Consider the following 22,732-nt stretch of genomic DNA (forward strand, 5'->3'; position numbering starts at 1 on the left):
CAGCACTTACATGCAAGCCCTTCCATCATTACTCTACAATCCTAAAGCTGTACCTCCCAAACTCTTGCTTAGCCACACTGGAGGGAAGGAAGCCAGGAGATAGATGGTGTCTCTTCCCAGCAACTCTGGGAAGGGGGGCACCGAGCAAGGCAGGGAACTCCAACTCTCATAGGACTCTGTTAGTGGAATTAAGATGGGCTGCTCAGTGGGCAGAGCATCTGCCCACACACAGGAGGCACTGAGCTCTGCCCACAGGACCTGTCAACCCAGCACTCTGCAGGTAGAGGACAAAAGACTAGGAGTTCAAGGTCATTCTCAACTACATAGGTTTGTGGCCACCTGGAGCTACAAAAGTCTTGTCCAAGAAAGAAAAGCAAGCTAAGAGCCAGGTGGTGGTAGCGGCGGTGGCGGCGGCGCACGCCTTTAATCCCGGCACTTGGGAGGCAGAGGCAGGTGGATCTCTGTGAGTTTAAGATCAGTCTGGTCTACAAGAGTTAGTTCCAAGACAGCCTCCAAAGCTACACAGAGAAACCCTGTCTCAGAAAAAAACAAAAAACAAAAAAAGAAGGAAGGAAGGAAGGAAAGAAAAGGAGGCGAAGCATGGTAGCGCATGCCTTGAGGGAGACAAATCCCTGTGAGCTCCAGGCCAGCCAGGGCTACACACTGAGACCCTGTCTCAGCTAACAAACATTTACAGAGTAGGTGAGGGAGAGAATGACGACCACAAGCAGCAGTGGCCTTGGGTGACAGACTGGTAAATTATGACTATATGGTCAGAGAACAACTCTGTGGAGCTGGTTCTCTCCTTCCACCTTCACGGGTTTGGGATCCTGTTAGCCTCACCTGCTCTTGCTCTTGACTGTGGGCTCCCCAAGAGACAGACCCCCTTCTGGCACCCTCAGCTTTGGGGGGAAAGACTTGTTCCCTCCCCACAACACACAGCACCCTCCCCCAAAGCCCACACCTGGCCCACAAATAACCATCTGTGTCATGCCCTCCCCAGCAACCATGCTGAGTCTGAGCTCAGCTTCCCAGATACCACCATAGCCCCCAAATAGCAGCGGTGACCTCCCTGCCTGCCTTCTACAAACTGTGGCTTTGTGGGGACTGTTGAGGTACTGAGAGCTGGCGGGGAGAGCCACCGGCCAGGGCCTGCCCTCCACACTGTGTACACTCCTCTCTGGACCACCAAACATACAAGGGAACCCATTTCAGTGTGAGGTCTGGATGGAAAAGAAAACCCCACTTCTCAGGAGGCCTCCCAACATGGCCAGCCCCAGGTGACTGATTTTCTTGTTGATACAGTCTCATATAGCTCAGGCTAGCCTTGAAATTCTGATTCTTTTGGTTCCTCTCATTTCCTCAGCACCAGGGTTACACTCATGAAACACACAGTTCATGTGGCACTGGGGATGGAGTCCAGGGTCTTGTGTGTAGCAACTGAGCCCCAAGCACTCTACCCACTGAACCCCAAGCACTGAAACCCAACACTGTATTCTACTGAGCTACAGCCCAGCCCCTGTGTCCTCATTTCTTTTAGACGGGGCATCCTTTGTGGTTCTGACTGACTGCCCCAGCCTCCCGAATACAGGGTAACAGTTCAGATGCACGCCTGATACCTGACACTTAATTCTGAGGTTCCTGGCCCAACTCTGAAGGCGTCTAGCTACTGCCGGGTCCCCTCTGGCCTCACCAGGTCACAGCAACACATAGCAGAGATCAAATCACTTTAATTGAGGGCAGTTCCCGGGTCCGGCCTGGGTCCTGTGGTTGTGGTGCCAGCGGGGCCTGTGGTCTGCCGTTGTCTGCCACCTGGTTTCCCTTTCTTGGTGGATGTGGTGGTCTTCTTTCCTGACTGATGGGACCGTAGGCCAGGGGCCACCATGTCAGTGACAGGGACCCCCACATGGGGCAGCGGCTCATCATCCAGGGCCTTGAAGCTGAAAACGTAATCCACACTGGCCACAGCATCCAGGACCTCAGGGACGCCATAGTCGAAGGACAGCAGCTCATCTGGCAGGTGCAGGGAGCGGATGTCGGCTGTGCAGTCATCCCCACCACCACCACTGTCTCTCGGGCTGGGCCCGGTACCCCTGTGCAGGGCCACCTCAGGTTCAGCGCCACCAGGGAGACAATCGAAAAGTTTCATGGCATCTTCTAGAAGGACCTTGTCCGGTAAGAAGAAAGCGCGGGCCACCTCAGGAGGCACGGTCTCACCTGAGCCCATGGGGGTGATGTCCTCCACCTCGGCCACCTTGGGCTCCGCAGGCCCAGGAGGGAACCGCAGACCCAGCCTGGCCACGGCACTGCCCTGCAGCTCCCTGGGGGCTTCGATGGGCCTCATGGTCACCTGGGGCCCTGGGAACTGGCTAGCATGGCCACTGAGATGGCCATAGGGTCCAGGTGGCAGCGAGTGTGCCGTAGGGACTGTGATGAGCAAGGGAGATGGCTTAGTCTCTTTGGGGGTTGGTGGGGGTGCCAGGCCATCTCTGAGCATCTCCATAAAGTTGAGGGACCCTCCATCCCCCACAAAGCCCACTGCCTCGGGCCCAGACTCCTCAGGTGGAAGGTAGTGTGTAAGGTACTGTGGCCCACCGGGAGCTGGCTGGTAGTGGGGGTACAGCGGAGGTGGAGGCCCCGGGGCCTTGAGGTAGGATGGGGCCTCCAGCAGGTAGCCACTGGACAAGGTGGGACCCCCGGCCACTGCCACCTTGTATAGGGACGACTGGCCGAAGTCGGAGGTGGCCCACTCGATTCGGTAGATGCGGGGGTCAAAGAAGCAGCCGCAGGGAGCCATCTGGAAGCCTGCAGGTGGCAGACACTCTGAGAGGGGTGTCCATGGGGGAACCAGACCATGGGATGGGAGGGACAGACCAAGACCCAGGCACATAGGACACAGCCCTCACCTCAAAGGTGCCTGTGTGTACTGGCTTTGTTTAGCAGTCATCTGGGGATTCATGGCGGGTAAGACACTCGGAGACTGTTGGGGAAACTCCTATTCTCAGGGGAGCAGTGACTGAGCTTGTGAGTGGCTTGGCCTTGTGAAAACCCTTACCTAGTGGCAGCTGTTGTCACCGAAGCAAGCTTCGGCCTGGTCTCTAGTTGTCACTTCAAACTGTGGCACATGAGTTAGTATGGGGGGGATCTGTCTGGGGTACAGAGGCGACCCAGGGTCTCATCTCGGGTCAGGACGGAGCCTGCTCTCAGCATGCTCAGGGTGCTGGCCAGTACCTGCTGGAGGCGCTGATAGCACATCGTGGTCCGAGCCGGGAGTCTGATAGAGCAGGCTGGCGCTGGCTGTGGATAAAGGCGTCTGGTGGGTGGGGCAGGAGCCCAGGCCCCGTGGCCATCACACACCCCTGCCTGCTACCACCATCGTACCTACGGTGGGAAGTGGTTCTGGGCCACCTGGCACCTCAGTGCCCTCCAGGCCCCGTGGGCCGAAGCCTTCCTGGGGTATGGCTGGGGGGTAGAGGGTTTTGGGGTGCTGCATGGGGCAGACAGGCCACCCTGGGGGGGGGGCCTGGGTGGCAGCAGAGGCACCTCGGGGACACAGTCCCCTGGGTTGTTTGCCCTGTTGCTAGGTGGAGGGTTCCAGTCCAGGATGGGCCCACCCCTCGGATTCCGGGGTGGGGGTGGGCAGGAGGTGACTCCCTTCACTGCCTGGGTAGATACACCCTGGGCCAGGTTGCCCAGATTCACAGCCACAAGGGTGCTGGCCAGCAAAATGGATAGCTGGGAGTCGAAAACAGGGCAGACAGGAACCAGGCACCAGCAAAGGCCACACCCTGGATGAAGAGGAAAGGATGGCACATAAAAGAAAACTGAATATGATGGTAGGTACGTGCCTAGGGTTCCAGGAGTTCAAAGTAAATCCCAGGAAACATGGAGCCTTGTCTCAAAAACCCAACAAAAAAAAAGTTGTAGAAGAATAAAATTTATTGTCTCCGTTGTCTACTTGTAGGCATTGGCTTTGTGCTTGGGCAGGAAGGCAAAGCCGGGTGGGACTGGTCCAAGCAGCATCTCACTGTGGGGACAGGGTGACAAGTCAGGCCTGGGCCTCCCAGCATCACCCCACAGGACCCAGGCCAGTGGGTACCTGATGCGAATCCAGTCTGCGGCCTGCTGGCTGGCCATGAGCGTCTCCAGGTGGTCTCGGCCTAGGTAGTAGGGTGGTCTTTCATTGATCCTCTGTGGGAGTCGCTCAAGCAGGCCCACGGGCACATACCTGCAGGAGGACAGGGGAGGCAATAAGACTGGGTGAGGCCTGAGGCTACAATCCGAGGCTCCAGCACTCTCCTTGTCTGACGCTCACCTGCAAAGAAAGGAGAGCCACTCGAGAAGGAAGCGCCGGGTCCGCTCCACACCCTGCGTGTCAGAGCCCCAGTGTTCCAGGCCGTAGTGTGTGAAATCCCTCAGGATGTCCAGGCGCTCAGAGGACGAGATGTCCCAGTGTCTCTGTTCCTTGATCTCTGTGAACAGCCAGGGCTTGAGCAAGGCACCACTGTGGAGGGAGACAGTCAGTGGGTACAGTGCTTCCTGCCAGTCACCTTAGCACCGGGCCTTGCCCACCCAGAGGCCCCATGTGTAGAAACCTCTAGCATCCCTGTCCCAGCCCAGATGCCACTCACCGGGCGATCATGACCCCTGCGACACCTGTCTGCATGGCACAGTTGGCATCCTCAAACGAAAGGATGTCCCCGTTTCCTGAGGAGACAGAGTGGCGTCTTGACAGTGTTGGGGAAGTCATCGGTCTTGGGATTTCCCAGGGACCCAGCATCCTCCCTGTCTTTCCAGCAGGGTGAGTGGCCCCGGTGGCTCTGGGCACCTACCGAACAGGGGCATGGGGCTGGCTACCTTGGCGCACTGCTCGATGTAGGGCCAGTCAGCCAGCCTGGTGTAGCGCTGTTCCCGGGAACGGCCATGGAGCTGAGGGGAGGGGGGTGCAGTGATGAAGGAAGGTGGAGGGGTTAAGGGTGAGAGGGGGCAAGGGAGACAGCAAGGAACCAAAGAGACAGAAAACAAGAGACCAGGAAAACCACAGTGACCCCAAGATGGGACCACACTGCCCCTGACACCCACTGTGACCAGTGCGACACCCCAGTCCCGCAGCTCAGGCAGCAGGCGGTGTGCCAGGCTCACACGCTCCTGAACACCCGTGCGCATCTTCACAGTCAATGGCACATCCAGCACCTGTGGGTACAAGGGCAGAGAGGGAGCAGACAGCAAGCCTGGAGGCTGCATGGTGAACTATGTGGGAACGAGGAGGGACATGTCCCTGATGAGCCCAGGTTACCTCATTCACGCCCCTTACAATCTGCTGGAACTTGGCTGAGCGATTCATGAGTGCGCAGCCGCCACCCTGTGGGACACGGACAGCCTGGTGACCCTCCCAAGAAACGTACACTCTCCCTATGGGTGCCCACATACAACTGAATTGCCTGCCACCCAGCTCAGTGTTCTCCATGTCCAGATGGAGACAGCAGGGCAGGGTCCCAGGCTTGGGCCACACCCTCCCAAGCTCCAGAGCTGAGTGGCTGTCACCTTCTTGTAGACAAGGTCGATGGGGCAGCCCACATTAATGTCCACAAAGTCCACGTCGATGGTGCGGTTCAGGAGCTCAGCGCATTTGGTCATGGTGTCAGGGAAGGCGCCCTCTAGCTGCACCAGGCAGTGTGTAGTCAGTGACCAGCCCACCAGGGTCATCCCACGGACACCAGGTCAGGGGGACAAGGCCACAGATCCTGGGTATTGCTCCCCAACATGGCTGCCCCTTCCAAACTCCCTCAGGGCAAACACTAACTTGCACCCCAAAGATGTCCTCGCAGGGGTGGCGCTTGAGCAAGGCCCACTCAGACATCTGTCCCTGCAGCAGGTTCGTGCACACGGCCATCTCACCGCACGTCACATCCGCACCGAAGCGCTTGCAGATGCGGCGAAAGGGTAGGTTCCCGCACTGGCTAGGACAAGGACATGTTCAGGCCTCAGAGGTCAGCAAAGCAGGGACACCAGACACCAGCAATGCCCCAGGAACTACTGAGCCACCCACCCCAGGCACCTCCTACCGTGGTGAGCGGAGCAAGGTATAGCTTTCCACTGATGTCCAGCTGGGAGGGAAGGAAACATCAGGTGAAGTTAGGCCTCCTTCCCCGCTCTAACGCATGCTCTCCCTCCCACACGCCCAGTGGCCTCCTTCTATTGCTTGCTCTGTACACACCACATCCATTCCTCTTAGGAGAAAAGTTCATCAGCACCCAGGCTTCTATACTGGAGAGCTTCTAGTCAACCACTAAAACCCTAGTCTCAATGCCCTTCCCTTCAGGAGTCTTCCATGTTGCCCCCTTAGCCCCTAGCCCTGATCCTCCAGGCTCTTTCTGGTGAGGCAGGATTGTGGACAATGTTGGAGCCCAGATGCTATGCCTGTACCTGTAGGGTAAAAGGGCCAGCCAAAGAAACTGAAGTTGGCCCTGAAACCAGAGCCAGTGAAAGAAATCCATCCTGGCCCTGAAATTAGAGCCAACAGGATAAAAAGGACCAGTGAAAAAAAACACACTTTGGCCAGGTGGTAGTGGCACACGCCTTTAATCCCAACATTCGGGAGGCAGAGGCAGGCCGATATTTGTGAGCTCGAGACCAGCCTGGTCTACAAGAGCTAGATCCAGGACAGCTTCTAAAGCCACAGAGAAACCCTGTCTCAAAAAACCGGAGAAACAAACAAACAAAAAGCACTTTGACCAGGAAATCAGAACCAATCCCTGAGCAGAAAAAGAACCAATCCCTGAGCATGAGATCTACCCAATCTGAGCTCAAGGGACTGAAATCTGACCAATCCCACCCTGGAAATCTTCTCCCTGGAAAAACTCTACCCGAAGAAGCCCTATATAATCCCTGTGCCTGTTCAGTTTGTTGCTGCCTTTTCAACCCTGGCAAATGGCAACCATCTTCCTGGATTATTCCCTCCCAATAAATCTCTTGAATGAGGTTTGGGTAAGACCTTCCTTCACTAAAGCAGAGATAGAGCCTGAGTGGAGTGGAGCAGGGCTGTAACGCTCTCACCGGGGAAACCTTCCCCTAGTAAAGAGGAGATGTTACACTATACTCCAGGGACAGAGCAGAACTGTAAAACTTCACTGGGGAAGCCCTCTCCTGCCAGAGCAGAGCTGTTAACACTGGTGAAGCCTTTCCCTGGAGCAGGGCCGGAAGTTGCTATGCTTACTGTGACCTGTGGTATTCCTTGGCTCCCTTTCCATTTGTGTCCCATGCTTACAGTACCCTTACCCGCTTCTTCTCACAGGGCCGTAGCCGAATAATGTCCTCGTCCGTCAAGGGGCCACAGGTGGAAATAGGGCTGCCACTCGGGGTGCTGGCCCCTCCCGCAGTGTCCAACTGGGCATGGCAGCTGTTCTGGTCTGGGGTAACCGTGGCTACAGTGGCCTCAGGGACAACAACGGGCATGGGGCCCTGGGTCAGGCGGCGCAGGGCCTGCTCAGCTCGTTCAAAGCACACTTGGCGCTTACGCAGCTGCTGCTGCAGGGCCCTGTTCAGGCCATTGCGCACTAGAGGGAGGTGCACACAGCGAGCTACCACCTCTTCCTGCACCAGGTTCTGACCCTCAGGCCCCAGGTGTGCCCCCGCAAAGCGACAGGTCACGCTGTAAGGACATCGGCCGAAGGTGTCAAACAGCACACAGCGGGGGCCCAGGTCTGCTGGTTTTGTCTCCAGGTAGCGCCCCACATCATGAAGGAATCGGCACCGGTCACCAAATGCACACGTGGCTGACTCCTGTGGGGAACATGAGGGAGGGGCTGGGAGAGGAAGGAGTGGCCAGGGCAGTTGCAAGGGATTATTCTCCCAGCCACCTATCCCTGGGACTATCAGCAACATCAGGGTGCCAGAGTCACGAGCTCTAAAACCGGAATACTTTCAGGCTCACAGGAGGTCAAGAGCATGGCTGCTCTTGCACATGACTGGGTTTGATTCCCAGCACACAGTGGTGGCTCACAACAGCCTATAACTCTAGTTCCAGGGCATCCAACACTCTCTTAGAGTCAGGTAAGTAAAAATAAGTCCCATGGGCACAGCATCCTGGCACAGCAGGAACAGATTTATCAGACTGGCATGGGCCACCGATGGGGGATGTACTTCTGTATATATGTTTCTTTTATTGGTTGATGAATAAAACACTGTTTGGCCAATAGGGGCAGGAAGACAGACGGGATTAGGAAGAGGAGAATTCTGGGCAAGGTAGGCAGAGGGAGACCAGAAAGAGACACCATTGAGGGACCAGGAGGATAGGATGCACCAGGTGTTCTCTGGTAAGCCAAAACCACGTGGAAATACATATTTATAGAAACGGGTTAATAATTAAGACAGAGCTAGCTAATAAGAAGCCCTAGACATCAGCCAACAGATTTATAATTAATACATGTCTCTGTGTGCTTATTTGGGGCAATGTGGCAGTGGGACCACAGACGGTCCAGCAACAGGCCACACAGAGAAACCATGTCTCAAAAGACACAAAAATGCCAGTGTGGCCTGCAGACGCCGGGCAGCGGCAACGGGCTGGCTGAGGGCAGAGGAGAAGCCAAGGTACTGCTAGGCCAAGGGCCATGTACAAGTCCCAGCCGGGCAGGTGACAGGCCCATGAAGCCCTCCCAGAGCTGCTCTCACCTGGAGGAGGGAAGGGCAGAGCCTCTCCTTGTCATACTGCGATGGTTTCACATGAGGCCGGCTTTTGTTCTGGCCACGGGCCCTCTTGGGCACCTGTTGTTGCTCGGGGGACTCAGCTGCCACCTCTGTCTTCCCATTCTCCTGCCCATCTTCCAGGCGGATCCTCTTGGCTTCGGGCTCTGCCGGGTCACTACCATCAGGGTCTCCTGCAGGCGTTTCCTGGCCTGCATCCTCCCGTTTGTCTGCATCCAGGTATTGGTGGAACCGTTCCTTGGTGGTGCGGTACCTGCCAGAGAGGGAGAGGCTCCATCCATTGGCATAGGGAAAGGAGTCTTAGAACCAATGTCCTGGCTCACATGCTCCTGCAGATAGGAGGCTCGCCTATTAGAACCAGCTCTTACCCTGTGGCACCCCAATGACAGAGGGACACCTATTTTGCATTTGAAGGACCCATTCGTGTCCCTGCCCAGAGAATTGCACTGTTACAGGTTGCGATCCATAAATACCAACAATCACGTTAGACTTCAGAGAGACTACAAGTCCCTGCATGCTTGGCAGGTAGAACCAAGCGGCCACGAAGCCTTTCGGCCCGCTTACAAGCCTTAATGCAGCGCGAGCCAGGGAAACTACAAGCCCTAGCATGCACCGCGGTGGTCGCGTCTGGTTCCCCCCCCCAAGGCTGCGCATGCGCACAGCTGTATCCAACGCGTGTGACAGCCGACAACGCGTTCGTCTCTGCAGAGACAGTGGCGCTACCGGTCTGCCCCGCTCTGGGACGCCGCCACACCTCCCGGCATGCACCGCTCGCGTCGCGCCACGGACGCCGGGAAGGCCCCGTCGGCTTCGCCATCTGGCGCCAGCAACTCACTGAGCCTTAATGGGCGCTACACCCGGTTCGCACGCGCCGACCCCGGGGTCGCCGCCGCCGCCACCGCTCTCGGCTGCTGCCTCCGCATCCTCCGCCATCGACGCCCCTCACGCCGACTCTGTGGTGCGGCACGAAAGTCTTCCGGGTCGCGCGTGTCCGCCAGAGCCTGCCGAGGGGAGTGCGCGTGCTCAGAGCGCACCAATGACGCCAAGGCGCGTGCGGGGCGGGGCCGGGCCTCGGGGCTGGTTCGCCTGCGCAGGAACCGGAAGTGCCCGGTGTCCCCGCAGGGTTCGCACGCCGGTCGCCGGTGGGAGGCGGCGCCTGCGGCTCGCACAGGCAGATATTCCTGGGGTTAAAGTCGTGCGCCGGTGTCATTAATTCTCCTGTGCGCCACGCGGGGGTGGCGGTCAGAGGAAAACTTGGGGGGTCCTCGCCTTTCCCGCGAGGGCTGCAGCAGGCGCTTCTCCCCCCGATCTTAAGCCCACTGTGCACGAGTGTCCCCCACCCCCACCCCGTCATCCGGGCACTTGTGGGGTGGAGACAGCGGGATCGGGAGTTCAAAGGTCATCTTGGGGTTGGCCAGCCTGAATTACATGTCTCAAAACCCGAAGCCAAGTCCAACAAATCAATAGGTATATTCATTTAATTCTTGGAGACGGGGGTCTCACTCTGTAGCCCAGGTTGGCCTTCAGCGCACGAGCTAAACGCTGTGCTGGTGTGTAGAGCACAAGGGGAAACTGAGGCCTCGAGAGGGAACGGGGTTAATAAGCGGCGCCCTGTTGCTCTCTGCCTTCCCCTGCAGGACAAGATGGGAATAACGCGATCGACATTCATGTAGACTGGGGCTCCTCTGTGGTGTCCACCGTAGTTCTCGATGAGGACACGCTGGGGGAAACTGAGGCCGGCGGAGGGCGAGCCGCTCCTCGGAGCCGCTGCGGCACAGTGCGATGGGGCCGTGAGCCAGCGCTTACTGTGTACCGGGCCCCGTCCCAGTCCTGGGCCGACTCCATCGCCCCGGCCTCGGTTTCCCACCCTGGCCCGTGCCGCCATCCCCGCCCCGCAGCACGGCCAGAGTCCCGTCCTCACCGCCGAGCCCAAGCTCAAACCTCCTCCACCTTGCACACCTGCCCCTTTCACACCCAGGGTCACCCCTGCGTCGCCTTTGGGGGAATCCCTGGCTCCCTGAACCGTAGGATCCGGTAAATCCTGGAGCGGTGGCAAGCCTTGCCCAGGCCTGATTTCACCTGACAGACACCAAGAAATGAGGGAGACAGGAGGGAAACTGAGGCACCAAGTGGGCGCAGGGAGGAAGACTCGAGGTCCCAGCCGCTGCATCCTTCCACCTTCCTCTCTGCCTGTCCCTTCTATTCTTCCTATTTAGCCTCAACAATTCTACTTTTATGTATTTTGAGATAAGGTCTCAGGTAGCCCAGGCTAGCCTCCACCTCACTGTGGCTGAAAATGACCTTGACCTCCTCATCCTTCTGCGCCCACTCAGAACCATGCTCCGCATTCTGTCTCTCACTTTTGTCTTTTTGTGACAAAGTCTCACTTTCTATCCCAAACTCTCGGCCATCCCCCTGCCTCCGCTTTTGACGTCCTCCTTTTCTGTCTGTCCAGGTCTGGGCCTGCCTGGGTTCCCCCCCCGCCCCGCCCCTACCCTCCCCCCTGGTCTGGCAGGTGCGGCCCCAGGCTGGGTGCCCACGGCTGGCCTCCCGGATTTGTGTGGCTGCAATTCTTTTATCTGCGTCTGCAGCTGGGTCCTTATCTCAGGGCTGCAGGTCGGGAGCAGGGGGATTAGCGGAGCCAGGGCCAAGTCGGAGGCGGAGAGCCCGTACCCCTGCCAGTGTGCGCGTGCGCAACAGGCCCTCCAGCAAGCCCGCCTCCGGCTCCGCCCGCCGCGCGCAGGCTCCGCCCACCACGCCGCCCCCTCCCAGCTGCCTCGGCCGGAGCCGCTGTCCAGGTGGCCGGCCTGATGTGTTTCCCACCTTCCTGACCCCGGGCCCCGGGGGAACCCGGCCTTGACCTGTGACCCTGGGCTGTCGATGGCCCCCAGGGGAACAGCCCGGTCCTGTTTTTACCATCCCTGCCTGGGATCCGCTCTTTCCTGCCGCCCACGGGCCTCCAGGGTCCCTTCATTGCCGGTGACCACCCCACCCCCACCATAGAGAGAGTGTCAGGTGATGCGGGGCGGGGGGGGCGCTGCGGCTCCCACACCAGAAGCGACATTCACCCCAAAGCCCCAGAATCCAGCCCAGCAAAGCATGGAGACAGGAGGATGGAGAGTTCCAGGCAAGCCTGGGCTACATAGCAAAGCCTTGTCAGAAGTCAACCTGGGGCGGGGCTCAGCAGGTAGAGCCCTCGCTGACTCGGCTGAAGCCCTGGTTCCATCCAGAGCACCTCAAAGACCACCATGGGGAACATGCTCCGTGGGTCAGGAGTTAAGTTCCAGGCTAGCCTGGGCTACAGTATGGGATCCTTTCACAAAAGGAAACCCCATCCTGCCAAACAGGGGATATCCAAGGCTAAGCCTGGAACATACCTAGGAGCTATTTCACAGATGGGGAAACTGAGGCTGGTCAGTCTCTGTCACCTTGACACCACCACACACACTGCAAGATGGTGCCTTTGAAGTGAAGAGTCACATGGAGATGGCCTAGGGGGGTAGAGGACACACTGAGTTCCCAGGCACCTCCAACCCTTCTCGGCTAGTCCCTGGGGGTCCCCACCCCCAAGGGGTCCAGACCCCGATCTGCTGAACCTGGACCAACTCCTAATGCTAAGATGGAAACTTCCCCACCAGCCAAGTTCATGCATGTTTTGGCCAGAGGCCTCCAGCCTCCCAAGCCTTGGCCTGGGTCTCCACCCAAGAACAGAGCGCTTCCCCTTGGGAATGGTAGCCGACAGGAGAGGTCAGACTGGCTCCAGAGCAGGAGGAGATGGGTGGGTGGACAGGGCAGAGCATTCTGCAAAGTCCCCAAGCTACGGCCTCTTGCTGTGTGACCCGGGACCTGCTGCATGACCTCTCTGAGCCTCAGGTTTCACAACCACACAGTCAGTCACCAAGAAGGCCATATGGCATTGCAGGGGACGTTGCTTGGAGATGTGGGAAGGTTGATACAGAAGAGGAAAGAAGTCCAGGCAAAGTCAGGGTGGGGGCCACAGCTCAGGTTCCTGTCACCTCCACCAGGGCCAGGCACCCTTGCTGAAGTGGATCAAAGGGCCTGTCTGTGTGTCTTGGAGACTCAGATTCCCCACATTTAGGCTCTGGTAGGGAATCTGGGACAAGAGGACTTAACATAAAATACTATAAACACCCCCAGCCCAGCCCTGAGCTCAGTCTCCCAGACTGGCCGGCCGTGAGCCTTCTCGGAAGGAGGTAACACCAACAGTACCAGTCTCCATGGAGCATCTGCCTCACCCAACACCATCCCAGTAGGGGATCAGCCTCATCTTAGCTGGGGGTGGAGAATTCTGGAAGGAGAGGGGTGTGTGTGTGTGTGTGTGTGTTTGTGTGTGTGTGTGTGTGTGTCCCAGTTCCCAGCTGAGGTGTGACTCACAGAGTATGACAGGGCATCTGTTTGTCACCCTCTGTCTGGGGGGTGACAGTGTGTGGGTGACATAGGAGGCTGTTGGGATAGATGGCACCTGTGTTTCTGGTGTGACCACGTCCAGCCCTGAGTGAGGCAGCCACTTTGCCTGTCTGAGGCTGATGAGATCCCCGTGGGTGTTTGTAATGAACCCCGTGTCCCAGAAATGGGGTCATAGGTGGGTGCAGATCCTATGTCCCCACCTTCTGCTCTTGTCCTGCCAGCCAGTGTCAGCTCCACCCCTGCACCCCTATCCCAGAGGAAGAGCCTGGTCTTTCAAGTTGCTGTTGCCAGGGCAACCATTTTATGAGCGTCCACATGGTGGGCACATGTGCGTGTCCTGCTCCCCATGTGTCTGTCTGCCCCACCCCCAGTTATGGCTGGGCTGGGTGAGCAGAGGTGGTCACAGGGTGACTGGTGACAGCTTCATGGTGGCTGGCCCAGTGGGGGTGGGGTCTAGTCAGCTGTGTGTGCAAGGCGGCCTGGCCTCCCACACCAGCCCCCCATGTGTGTCATGTGTGTGCCCTCAGGAGCTGCGGGTTTTTCTCACACGTGTTGCATGTTGTGTTAGTGTATCAATGTGGGCCTTTGCACCAGTGACGGATGTGACAGAGGACACGGACAGGGAGCCGCTGTATTGTTTATGTGGATCGGCTGGTGTGAGTCTGTGTCGACCAGCGCCAGGCTGTAGCAGAACTGAGTGTGTGTGGATGAGCCTCAGGGGAGATCCTGTGTGTGTGTGTGTGTGTGTGTGTGTGTGTGTGTGTGTGTGTGTGTATATGCGCGCATGCTCTCTCGAGTGCACACACACTCCGGGAAGGAGCATGTGTAAAGTCAGTGTACCTCTGCTGTGTATGGGACCTACAGCTGAGTGTCATACGGCCAAAGACACGCATGTGCAGCTAGCATGCTGCTGATCCCGTGTCCACCTCTGAGTGACAACAGGGCTGGGGAGATGCCTAGGTTGGAAATACCCCAGCCTAAATGTCCCGAGTCCCCCGTGCCACACCCTTGCCCATCTCCCCAACTCATATCGTCACTCCATCTCCCCCAGCCACACCCTCACCTTATCTCCTCATGCCACACCCTCATGCTATCTCCCTGTGCCACACCCTCACCTATCTCCCCCGGTTCCAGTCCCTTGTCCCATTTCCCCCATGCTAGGCTCTTGCACATGTCCCCCATTCCAAGCCCTCACCCCATCTTCCCCCTCCTGTGCCAGGCCCTTGCCTGTCTTCCTATCCTGGGCCACACCCTCACCCCATCTCCCCTGTGCCACGCCCTGACCCTCCGTCCCCCATGTCAGGCCTTCACCCCATCTTCCCCTTACCAGGCATTGCCCATCTACCCCTTCGTGTGGCATGCCCTCGCCCCTGAGCAAATAAATCACTTGGAAACCACAGGTACAGGGAGGAGTCGCTGCCTCAGGTCTCAGAGTGTACAGGGCACAGGTGACTTTCAGAAATCTGCTAGTCTGACCCACGAAGTCAAACAAACCCTCATTACCACCTGCACCCAACACGCACATGCGCACACACTCCACCGGCGCCTGGGGGTGGGGGTGGAGGGTGGGGGTGGGGTGGGTACCCAGAACAGGCTCTGGAAAGGCTTCTGGGATAAGTGGACCTTGTGTCTGCCCCCACCCTGAGAAACCGGTGGCAGCCAAGAGTGGTGTAGAGGAGCGGGCACCGGGTGTCGAGGGCGGGGCCTCAGGGCAGTGGTTTCTAGCAACTGGGTGTGGAGGGGCGTGGCCACAGCCTCCCTCGCCCCGCCCTCCTCACCCCTGATGCTCAGGCTCCGCTAGGAGGCGCTTGCGAGTCGCAGGCGGTGGAGTGGGGTGTGGTGGGTTTGAGTGATGGGGTCCCGAATGGGGTGCTTTGGGGGAAGCCGTTAGTGAGAAGTGGGGTGTCCCCCACGCGTCTCTGAGGGACTGGGTGATAGGAAGCGACGGTGGGTGTGGTTCACTGTGGACCACGGAATCTTCTACAGACCTACCTAATCCAGGGTGTCTGAGCAGAGACCTTGAACCCGTTTTCCTGGGAAGGCTTCTTGGGGTGGACAGAGGGATGGAGAGGACCTGTGGGGGATCATGGGTGGGTCCAGACTGGCTTTTGGCTGGCCAGGAGGATCACGGAGTGTCTTGGCACTCTAGGTGTCAACTTAGATGACCACAGAGCCTTGGGGACATCAATCTGGGGGAATCTGATGCTCTAGGGGTTCCCCCTGGTGGGTAGTCTTAGGGCGTCAAGGTGGGGAGTTGGGGACATGGGGAATAGGTGCGCAAAGTTAGCGTGGACTAGATTCGGGGTGCAAAGTCTCGGGTGAAGGAGAGTCCCGGGAGAGTCGGTCCATCGATCTTTCGGTGTGGTCGTCTAGGGCCTCCCGCGTTCCTGCCACCTGCTCTCCCGGCGCGCCCCTCCGGCTGTGGGCGGGACGAGGGCGGCTCCCGAGCCCGGGAAACCCTATGCTACGCCCACGTCCACGCCTCCGGGAAAGCCACGCCCCCTCCAGCCCAGCCGGCCTGAGCGGTGCGCGGCGGGAGCAGAGGGAGAGCGCGCGGTGGCTCTGTCTGTGCGCCCCGCGCTCCCCGCGTGGCCCCGCGTCCCGAGCGCGCTTCAGCCTCCCACGCGCGCCGCCCCGGGGTGCACTGAGCCCGGCGAGCCCCGGGAATCCAGAGCGAGAGAGGACAGGGGGGGAACCCCATGGCCCGGCCCGCGTCCCGCACCCTGTGCGGTGGCCTCCTCCGGCACGGGGTCCCTGGGTCGCCTCGGGTCCCCGCGATCCGGATGGCGCACGCGGTGGCTGGGGCCGGGCCGGGCTCGGGTGGCCGGAGGAGTCACCACTGACCGGGTCATCTGAAGCCCCCGGCAGGTAAGCTGAGTCCCGGAGTGCTATACGGGGGGAGTCCCCAAGGCCCCCTCCCGGGTCACCGCGGGGTTCCTCACCCGACGGGGCGCGCTCCCAGCTCCTGCGCAAGTCTGCTAGATCCCCGGACCCCCGTGAGCGCTCCGTCAGGCAGGGAGGATGGAGGGGGGACATCGAGGTCGCAGTGAACCCCAGGAGGGGCCCCGGCCGCGCGCAGCCCCGCGGCACACAGAAGTAAACACGTCAGGGGCGCGTTCCCTGCGCGCCCGGGGACACCGTGTCCTCCCCGGTAAGGGCCGGGCCGCTGGGCTCCTGAGTCGCTGTTCAGCCACAAGAGGGCGTGGGGCTCTTTGGAGGAGGGGGTGTCCCTTAAGGGCAAAGCTCAGATTGGAAACGGGGTGTGTGTTCCCCACTCTCCGAGTTCTTGCTCCAGAATATCCCCAGATAATTCGGTTTATGGGTGAGAAGTCACCAGGTCCAGGGTTGCTGCAGAGTGGGCAGACTTCAGGGGGGACTGGAGGCAGAAATCATGAAGCCCAGGCTGGATGCTGAGATGCGAATTTGGGGAACTTGGAGGGGTTGCCACCTGCCTGGCCCTCCGGGCCTGGGGGGCTGTGCTTGAGTCCTGGACCCCTGGGTTCCCATCCCGCCGCCTTCGCTGGGCCTCACATCCCTGATGTTCTGGGACACCCTTTGTGTGTCAGCGCCTCGGGCTGAGGAAGCCCCATGGGGCGTGACAGGCAGGATGTCAGTGGCGGGCGGATTCCAGCCTGACCAGCTCCTGTCACCCCAGCCCCTCGCCCCAGGCTGGACAACCCCTCCCGCTCTTTCATCCGGGGACTTCTGAGGGTCCCGGGCCCCTAGCCGGTTCCAAACCCCTAGGCAACCACAAAGGGCTGGCTGTGGCAGCGGAGTGAAAAACAAACGCCCCCCCCCCAATCGACATCCCCACAGCCAGACACCCCCAGCTGGTCATATCCCCACGGGCACGCCCCCAGCTGGTCACCCCCCAGCCAGGTGCCCCTCAGAGGGCACCCCCAAACAAGGCGCCCCCTCAGTCAGACAACCCCTCCGCCCGGTTTGCCCCCGCCCCCCCCCAGCTCAGCACACACCCTCAGCAGGGCATCCTGTCCTGAAATGCCACCATCCTGTTCTCAGAATTAAATAAAAAAGAAAACAAACTCAGCCAGGCATCAAAACACAAAAGCCAGAGATGCTCTGGCGAGTGGGCACTCCGGGCACTGTCCCCAGAAGCAGCCACAGTGGCATCCACAGACACGGGGACCTGTAACAGGGAATACTTCCTGGAGAGGGGCACCGCAGCTGGGGCTGGGAACGATGTAAGCAGGAACGCTTGCCTTGTGCTGGGACAGATAGTGACTCGGTGACCCGTGGGGAGACAATGTTCTGGAAGGTTGGCAGGGGAACCATGCAGAGCCGGTGTGGCATCTTGGGCCTGTCATCCCATCTACTCAGGAGCTGGAGTCGGGAGATCAGGGGTTCAGGGTCAGCCTCGGCTACCCAGGGTCCAGCCTGGGCTACACTGACTCAAACGAGAAGAGGCACAGGGAAAAGACTAGGGCAGAGCTTTCCCTGGGGACCGCGCAGCCCGTGACCCCCATGCCAGGGGTCCACGCCCCTGCACCCGCCTTGTGCAAACACCCTGAATTTAAGGTGATGAGTGTAATTCAAGAGGGAAAAGAAGCTGCGGGCGCCTAGGCTCCTGTCTGGGGAAACCGAGGTTCAGAGAACCAACACCTTTACCTGAGACCCAACTTCGGATTTGGGAAGGAGGCAGAGGTTAGGCAGCCCCAGGGCCTGCCTCAGTTTCCCTTCCAAGCCAGATGGTCAGGAGTGGGACCGGCGGTCTCCCAGCCGCCCTTGCTCCCGGCGCCAGCGGCTCAACCCGCATTAGCTTGATCCGGTTATCCGCGGGGCATGCGCACAGCCAGCCCCGGGGCGGGGACAGCTCACCTCTCTGGTCCGGCCTGCGCCTGGGGGTTGGGGGTCTCCCCAGAGGAGGTCGCAGGGTCACCGAGACCCCCCTTCCCCGCTTAAACCTATCTGCTGTGCGACGCTGAGCCGTCAGTGCCCTGTGTTTAGGAAAAACGTTTAAGTGGGACAGAATGGCTAAGCTGACACTTGCCCCTAGCTTGGCCACCTGACTCCACAGAGTAGCCCTCCGACCCGCCCACGGGCGCGCGCTGCGGCGTGTGCTCCCGCAGACCTTAATTGTATGAAATCTCTTTAAAGTGTAGCGGGACATTGGCGTTGGGGCTTTGAGGTACGAGGAGGAGTTTGAACAAAGCAGACCTCACTCAGGCCCTAGAGGTGCAGCGGCCTTGGAATGGTTGCCCATCCCCACTGTCGGGGGGCGGGGCGACTGGAAGGAGCAGCTGTGCCCCCAACCCACCGAGCCCCAAAGGCCACCCTGGGCCGCGGCCCCCGCAGCTCATCGGAACCAGCTGTGCTCCGCAGATGTTGTTGCTTTGCCCCCAGATGTGCGTCCCGCCGGCGGGTGGGGCCCTCGGAGGGAGGTGAGGACCGGAGCTCCGGGAGGCCTCAGTTTCCCCACAGACAGGGGAAAACTCACTGAAGCACATATACCGAGGCCCCAGTGACGTCCTAAACATTGGGTGACTCCCTAGAGCCGGAAGCGGTGGCACGTCACCCCTCCAGGAGGGTCAGCAGGAGGCCATGCGCACCCCCCCATACACGAGTACCCGCTGGACACCACTGCAGATGGGGAAACTGAGGCCCGGGGAGGATTGGTGACCGCAGGCCCCCATCCAGGAGCCTCTGCGTGCCGACGTCATCCCCCAGCACCCCTTACCGTGCAGACAAACCAGTCGGGTGACCCCGGACAGAGGGACCATTGTTCGCGGATTCGGAGCTCCGCAGGGGGTCCACGCTCATCTCTGCCCTCGAGTGTCCTCATGGAGTCCGGAGGGGGGGGACCGGGCACCGGCCGTGGGCATGAGGCAGGTGTGGAGGGCGGAGCCTGCGCAGGGGTTAATTCCCACCTGACCCCCCGGGCTATCCTTGGCTACCGCGGCAGTGCGGCCGCCGTGCGTATGGGGGGTGTGTGTGTGTGTGTCAAATGCACGCGGGGTTTACCGACCCCGCGAGGATGCAGAGTATGCAGCTGGTGCTCAATAACGGGGGGCGGGGTCCAAGGTGGACGGGAGGATCCGAGTTCAGGGTTCTGTGCCTCGGTTTCCCCGGCTTGACACGGACACAGAAGTCTCCTGTGTGTTGGACGTCAGGCGTGGCACACACTTGGAGCTTAATAAACACGGGTCGTTCTGCTTGGTGTGTGCGGCGTTGCTGGGGTGGGGCATGCAAATGATGCAAACGTTTCCAGACCGGAGCAGGGCACAGCGGGTAAGATGGGGGTGGGGGGTGGTCAAGCTACAGGGAGCATGGGGACCCTGATGGAGGGGGCGTCACTGAGGGCTGGGGGGGGCGCGGCCTGGCAGGGGGGCCGAGGCGGGCCGTGAGGGGCCCTCCAGTGAGTGCCCTCGCACAGTACCGCGGCTGGGTCACGCACCCCTTCCCTGCCCGGCGTGGGCATCCGTTGCTAGGATGCAGCAGCAGCCCCCAGCCTCAGGACCTTTGCACCCGCCACCCATGTCCCCGCAGGCCGAGCCCCAGGATGAGGCGCTGGAAGGCCGCGGCCCTGGTGTCGCTCGTCTGCAGCTCCCTGCTGTCTGTCTGGATGTGCCAGGAGGGCCTGCTGCTGGGCCACCGCCTGGGACCCGCGCTCGCCCCACTGCGACGCCCGACACGAACCCTGGATGCACGCATCGCCCGCCTGGCCCAGTGTAAGCCCCGCCCCAGGGGACCAGGGGGCGGGACACCGGAAGGGCGGGTCACGTGCTGCGGAGGGCGCGGGCTGGCCTCAAGCTCTCCGAGTAGCTGAGGATGCCCCTGAAGAGACGCTCCTGCCTCTGCCTCCTGAAGCCCCTCCCTCCTGCGCACCCTCAGTGACAGCCAGGGGGCGGGGCCCGCAGCCCCGCCCCTTCACGCAAATCAGAACTGCGAGTGCTCAGCTCACTGAGGGGCGGAGCCCTCGCCGACCAATCGTCTGTCTCCCGAGTTCTGCCTTTGGTTACGCCCACTGCACCACCACCCGGAGCGCGCATGCGCAAGGCGGGGGAGTGGGTGGAGCCAGCTCCCACGACCCAATCCCCTGTCTCCCTCTTCCCGCCACAGACCGAGCTCTCAAGGCGTCCCCTGTGGCGCCCCAGCCTGTCAAAAAAGTGCGCATGCGCAGGGCGGCGAAGTGGGCGGGCCTAGCCCTCACGGCCCAATCCCGTGTCTCCCTCTTCCCGCCACAGACCGAGCTCTGCTGCAGGGCGCCCCTGACGCCGTGGAGCTCCGAGAACTTTCCCCCTGGGCCGTGCGCCCCTCGGGCCCGCGACGTCGAACGGGCCCCCGGCGTAGGCGTGCGCGTGCGCGGTCGGGCGCGCGGCCGTGCGGGCTGAGAGAGCTCGAGGTGAGCGTGAGCGAGCTGGGTCTGGGCTACACGTCGGACGAGACGGTGCTGTTCCGCTACTGCGCAGGCGCGTGCGAGGCGGCCGTGCGCATCTACGACCTGGGCCTGCGGCGCCTGCGCCAGCGGAGGCGCGTGCGCAAAGAGCGGGTCCGCGCGCACCCGTGCTGCCGCCCCACGGCCTACGAGGACGAAGTCTCCTTCCTGGACGTGCACAGCCGCTACCACACGCTGCAGGAGCTGTCGGCGCGCGAGTGCGCCTGCGTGTGACGCTACCTCACGCCCCACACCTGTGCGCCTGCGCGGGGACCGCGCTGACCCTCGCGAGAACTGCATTCACATAAAGCGTGGGAACTGTCGTCGTCGCTGCTCATTCGCTCTGCGGGCAGTGGGGTGTGCGGGAGGTCTGGGAGGAGAGGGAAAAGTGCATGGGAGAAAAGTGAGGCTCGCTCGAGGGGCCCACTGGGAATGGTGGGTAGACAGGGGAGGCGCAGGCCAGACACCCGGCTGGGACTCACGTCCTGTGACTGCAGCTCCAGGTAACTGGACACACGCGCGCGCACACACACGGACTCACGTCCTGACACACACACGCGCGCGCACACACGGACTCACGTCCTGTGACTGCAGCTCCAGGTAACTGGACAGACAGACAGACACACACACACACAGGGACTCACGTCCTGTGACTGCAGCTCCAGGTAACTGGACACACACACACACACACACCCGTGGGAGCAGCTCATGCGTGGTGGACAGACAAGCATATGAAGCACCACACACACAGTCAAGAGGGAAAGAGTGGATAGAGAATCAAGAGAGAAGAGAAGAAAGACTGCCCGTGTGGTCAGCCAAACCAGTCTCTCCAGCCCTGGAGAAGCTGAGGCAGGAAGAGGCTAGCCTGGGCCACAGAGTGACTGGCTCCCCGGGGGCTGCTTGGTCGTCTCTAGAGAGAACCAGAGCCATAACTCCTTCCGTGGCCTAAAAATAACTTGCTGCCCACCTCCCAGCACGGATAGGAGCCGGTACAGCCACATCCAGCCCAAGCCTTGAACTGCCCGCCACTGCCGGGTCCCCAAGGACCCTTAGAACTTTGTCTGTGAGGGGAAGGATTGGGGTGCTGGTGTCCTTGCCTTGGTTTCACCTTGATCCCTGACAGACTTGGAGGTGCCAGGCAGTTTTGGGTTCCCAGAATTGGAGGCTGGCTGTGGGCCCCGGGATGGGGAATATATGGGGAAGGGTATTGTATGACAAGAAAGACTTTAACTGGGGAAAAATAACACAGATACACTCACCCCAGGTAGGGAGCCCAGGGCAGACTAAAGTACAGATGCCACCAAAATTCTGCTTGGTGAACCATGAGCTTTACTGGGGTCACTGACAGGCATATCGGTGAGGGGAGACAGCTGTGTCACCAAGGCCCACCCCAGCATGGGTGACAGCTCACAGAGCTGGGAACCTAGAGTGTATTGCACAGCCTGCTGGCCACACAACAGACTGGAGAGCATCCCTTCCAGGAGCCTCAGCTGGCCCAAGTCTCTTCCAGGCAGCTCTATTTCCTGAGGGGACCCTCAGCTTTTACTGCTCACTCTGGTGGGGAGGCGTCTAGTGAAACTGGTCTGTTTCAGGGACTTCCTGTAGCTGTTTTGTTCACCTTCCTATTTAAAGACCTCCCTGCAGGATGGAATGCTTCACTATCAGAGGAAACAGTTCTACAACACCCTATCCCTCCATCCTCTGCACTTAGATCCTTTGCACCCCATCTCCTGCAGAGGTCCCTGAGCCGTGGAATGGGTGACTATCGTCATCTACCTATGTCCTTGAATTAGGCCACTACAGCACAGTAATAGCCACCTGTTCAGGAGCTGATAACAACGGTGATCTATGAACCTGATGTCCAGACACTCTGATTACTCTGGCATGGAAGGGAGGCCTAGTGAATACAACTGGTTTCAGGGACTTCCTGCAGCTGTTTTGTTTACCCAGGGACTTCCTGCGGCTGTTTTGTTTACCTTATGTTTAAGGAGCTTCCTGCAGGGTGGAATGCTTCCATATCAGAGGAAACAGATACTGAGAGCATTTTGATAGGCACATCACATCTATGTTGAAAAAACACAGATACTGTTCTCTGTTGGGGCTTAAACCCTTTCCAGCCATAGGTGTTGTCCTGGCATGAATTTGCTCTGTGGAGCAGCCCTTAAACTTAGTCTGAAGGCTGTTGGTGTCAACCATGACAGCCGAGCC

The 22,732-nt window shown here is 59.9% G+C and overlaps 3 protein-coding genes across 6 annotated transcripts; 1 reads left to right on the forward strand and 2 right to left on the reverse strand.

The window, feature by feature from the left end:
• Window positions 1–1,710: 1,710 nt before the first annotated feature.
• On the reverse strand, window positions 1,711–3,767 carry Prr22 (proline rich 22). 2 transcript variants are annotated; one of them, XM_027416816.2, is made up of 3 exons: window positions 3,382–3,767; window positions 3,232–3,297; window positions 1,711–2,805 (listed from the first exon to the last, which is right to left on the reverse strand). In XM_027416816.2, the coding sequence occupies exons 1-3, from the start codon at window positions 3,491–3,493 to the stop codon at window positions 1,730–1,732; spliced, it is 1,254 nt and encodes a 417-aa protein (XP_027272617.1). In that variant the 5' UTR covers window positions 3,494–3,767; the 3' UTR covers window positions 1,711–1,729. The 2 variants fall into 2 exon arrangements, 1 of the variants encoding a protein (XP_027272617.1); XR_003485594.2 differs by lacking the exon at window positions 3,382–3,767 and having other exon boundaries at window positions 2,666–2,805; window positions 2,907–3,341.
• Window positions 3,768–3,921: 154 nt separating this feature from the next.
• Window positions 3,922–9,755, reverse strand: Dus3l (dihydrouridine synthase 3 like). 3 transcript variants are annotated; one of them, XM_027416813.2, is made up of 13 exons: window positions 9,539–9,752; window positions 8,671–8,956; window positions 7,279–7,782; window positions 6,066–6,107; window positions 5,804–5,956; window positions 5,545–5,661; window positions 5,297–5,362; window positions 5,083–5,193; window positions 4,833–4,929; window positions 4,632–4,707; window positions 4,316–4,504; window positions 4,100–4,228; window positions 3,922–4,027 (listed from the first exon to the last, which is right to left on the reverse strand). In XM_027416813.2, exons 1-13 carry the CDS (start codon window positions 9,634–9,636, stop codon window positions 3,955–3,957), a joined length of 1,941 nt encoding a protein of 646 aa, XP_027272614.1. In that variant the 5' UTR covers window positions 9,637–9,752; the 3' UTR covers window positions 3,922–3,954. The 3 variants fall into 3 exon arrangements, with proteins under 3 accessions (XP_027272614.1, XP_027272613.1, XP_027272615.1); XM_027416812.2 differs by having other exon boundaries at window positions 4,833–5,193; window positions 9,539–9,755; XM_027416814.2 differs by lacking the exons at window positions 3,922–4,027; window positions 4,100–4,228 and having other exon boundaries at window positions 4,362–4,504; window positions 4,858–5,193; window positions 9,539–9,677.
• A 106-nt stretch (window positions 9,756–9,861) lies between these two features.
• LOC113835842 (neurturin) lies at window positions 9,862–20,847 on the forward strand. The gene is made up of 3 exons (XM_027416819.1): window positions 9,862–10,170; window positions 19,636–19,817; window positions 20,334–20,847. Exons 2-3 carry the CDS (start codon window positions 19,649–19,651, stop codon window positions 20,756–20,758), a joined length of 594 nt encoding a protein of 197 aa, XP_027272620.1. The 5' UTR covers window positions 9,862–10,170; window positions 19,636–19,648; the 3' UTR covers window positions 20,759–20,847.
• Window positions 20,848–22,732: the final 1,885 nt, after the last annotated feature.

This window comes from Cricetulus griseus, chromosome 5 (genome assembly GCF_003668045.3).
Source record: "Cricetulus griseus strain 17A/GY chromosome 5, alternate assembly CriGri-PICRH-1.0, whole genome shotgun sequence".
Classification (NCBI taxonomy): domain Eukaryota; kingdom Metazoa; phylum Chordata; class Mammalia; order Rodentia; family Cricetidae; genus Cricetulus; species Cricetulus griseus.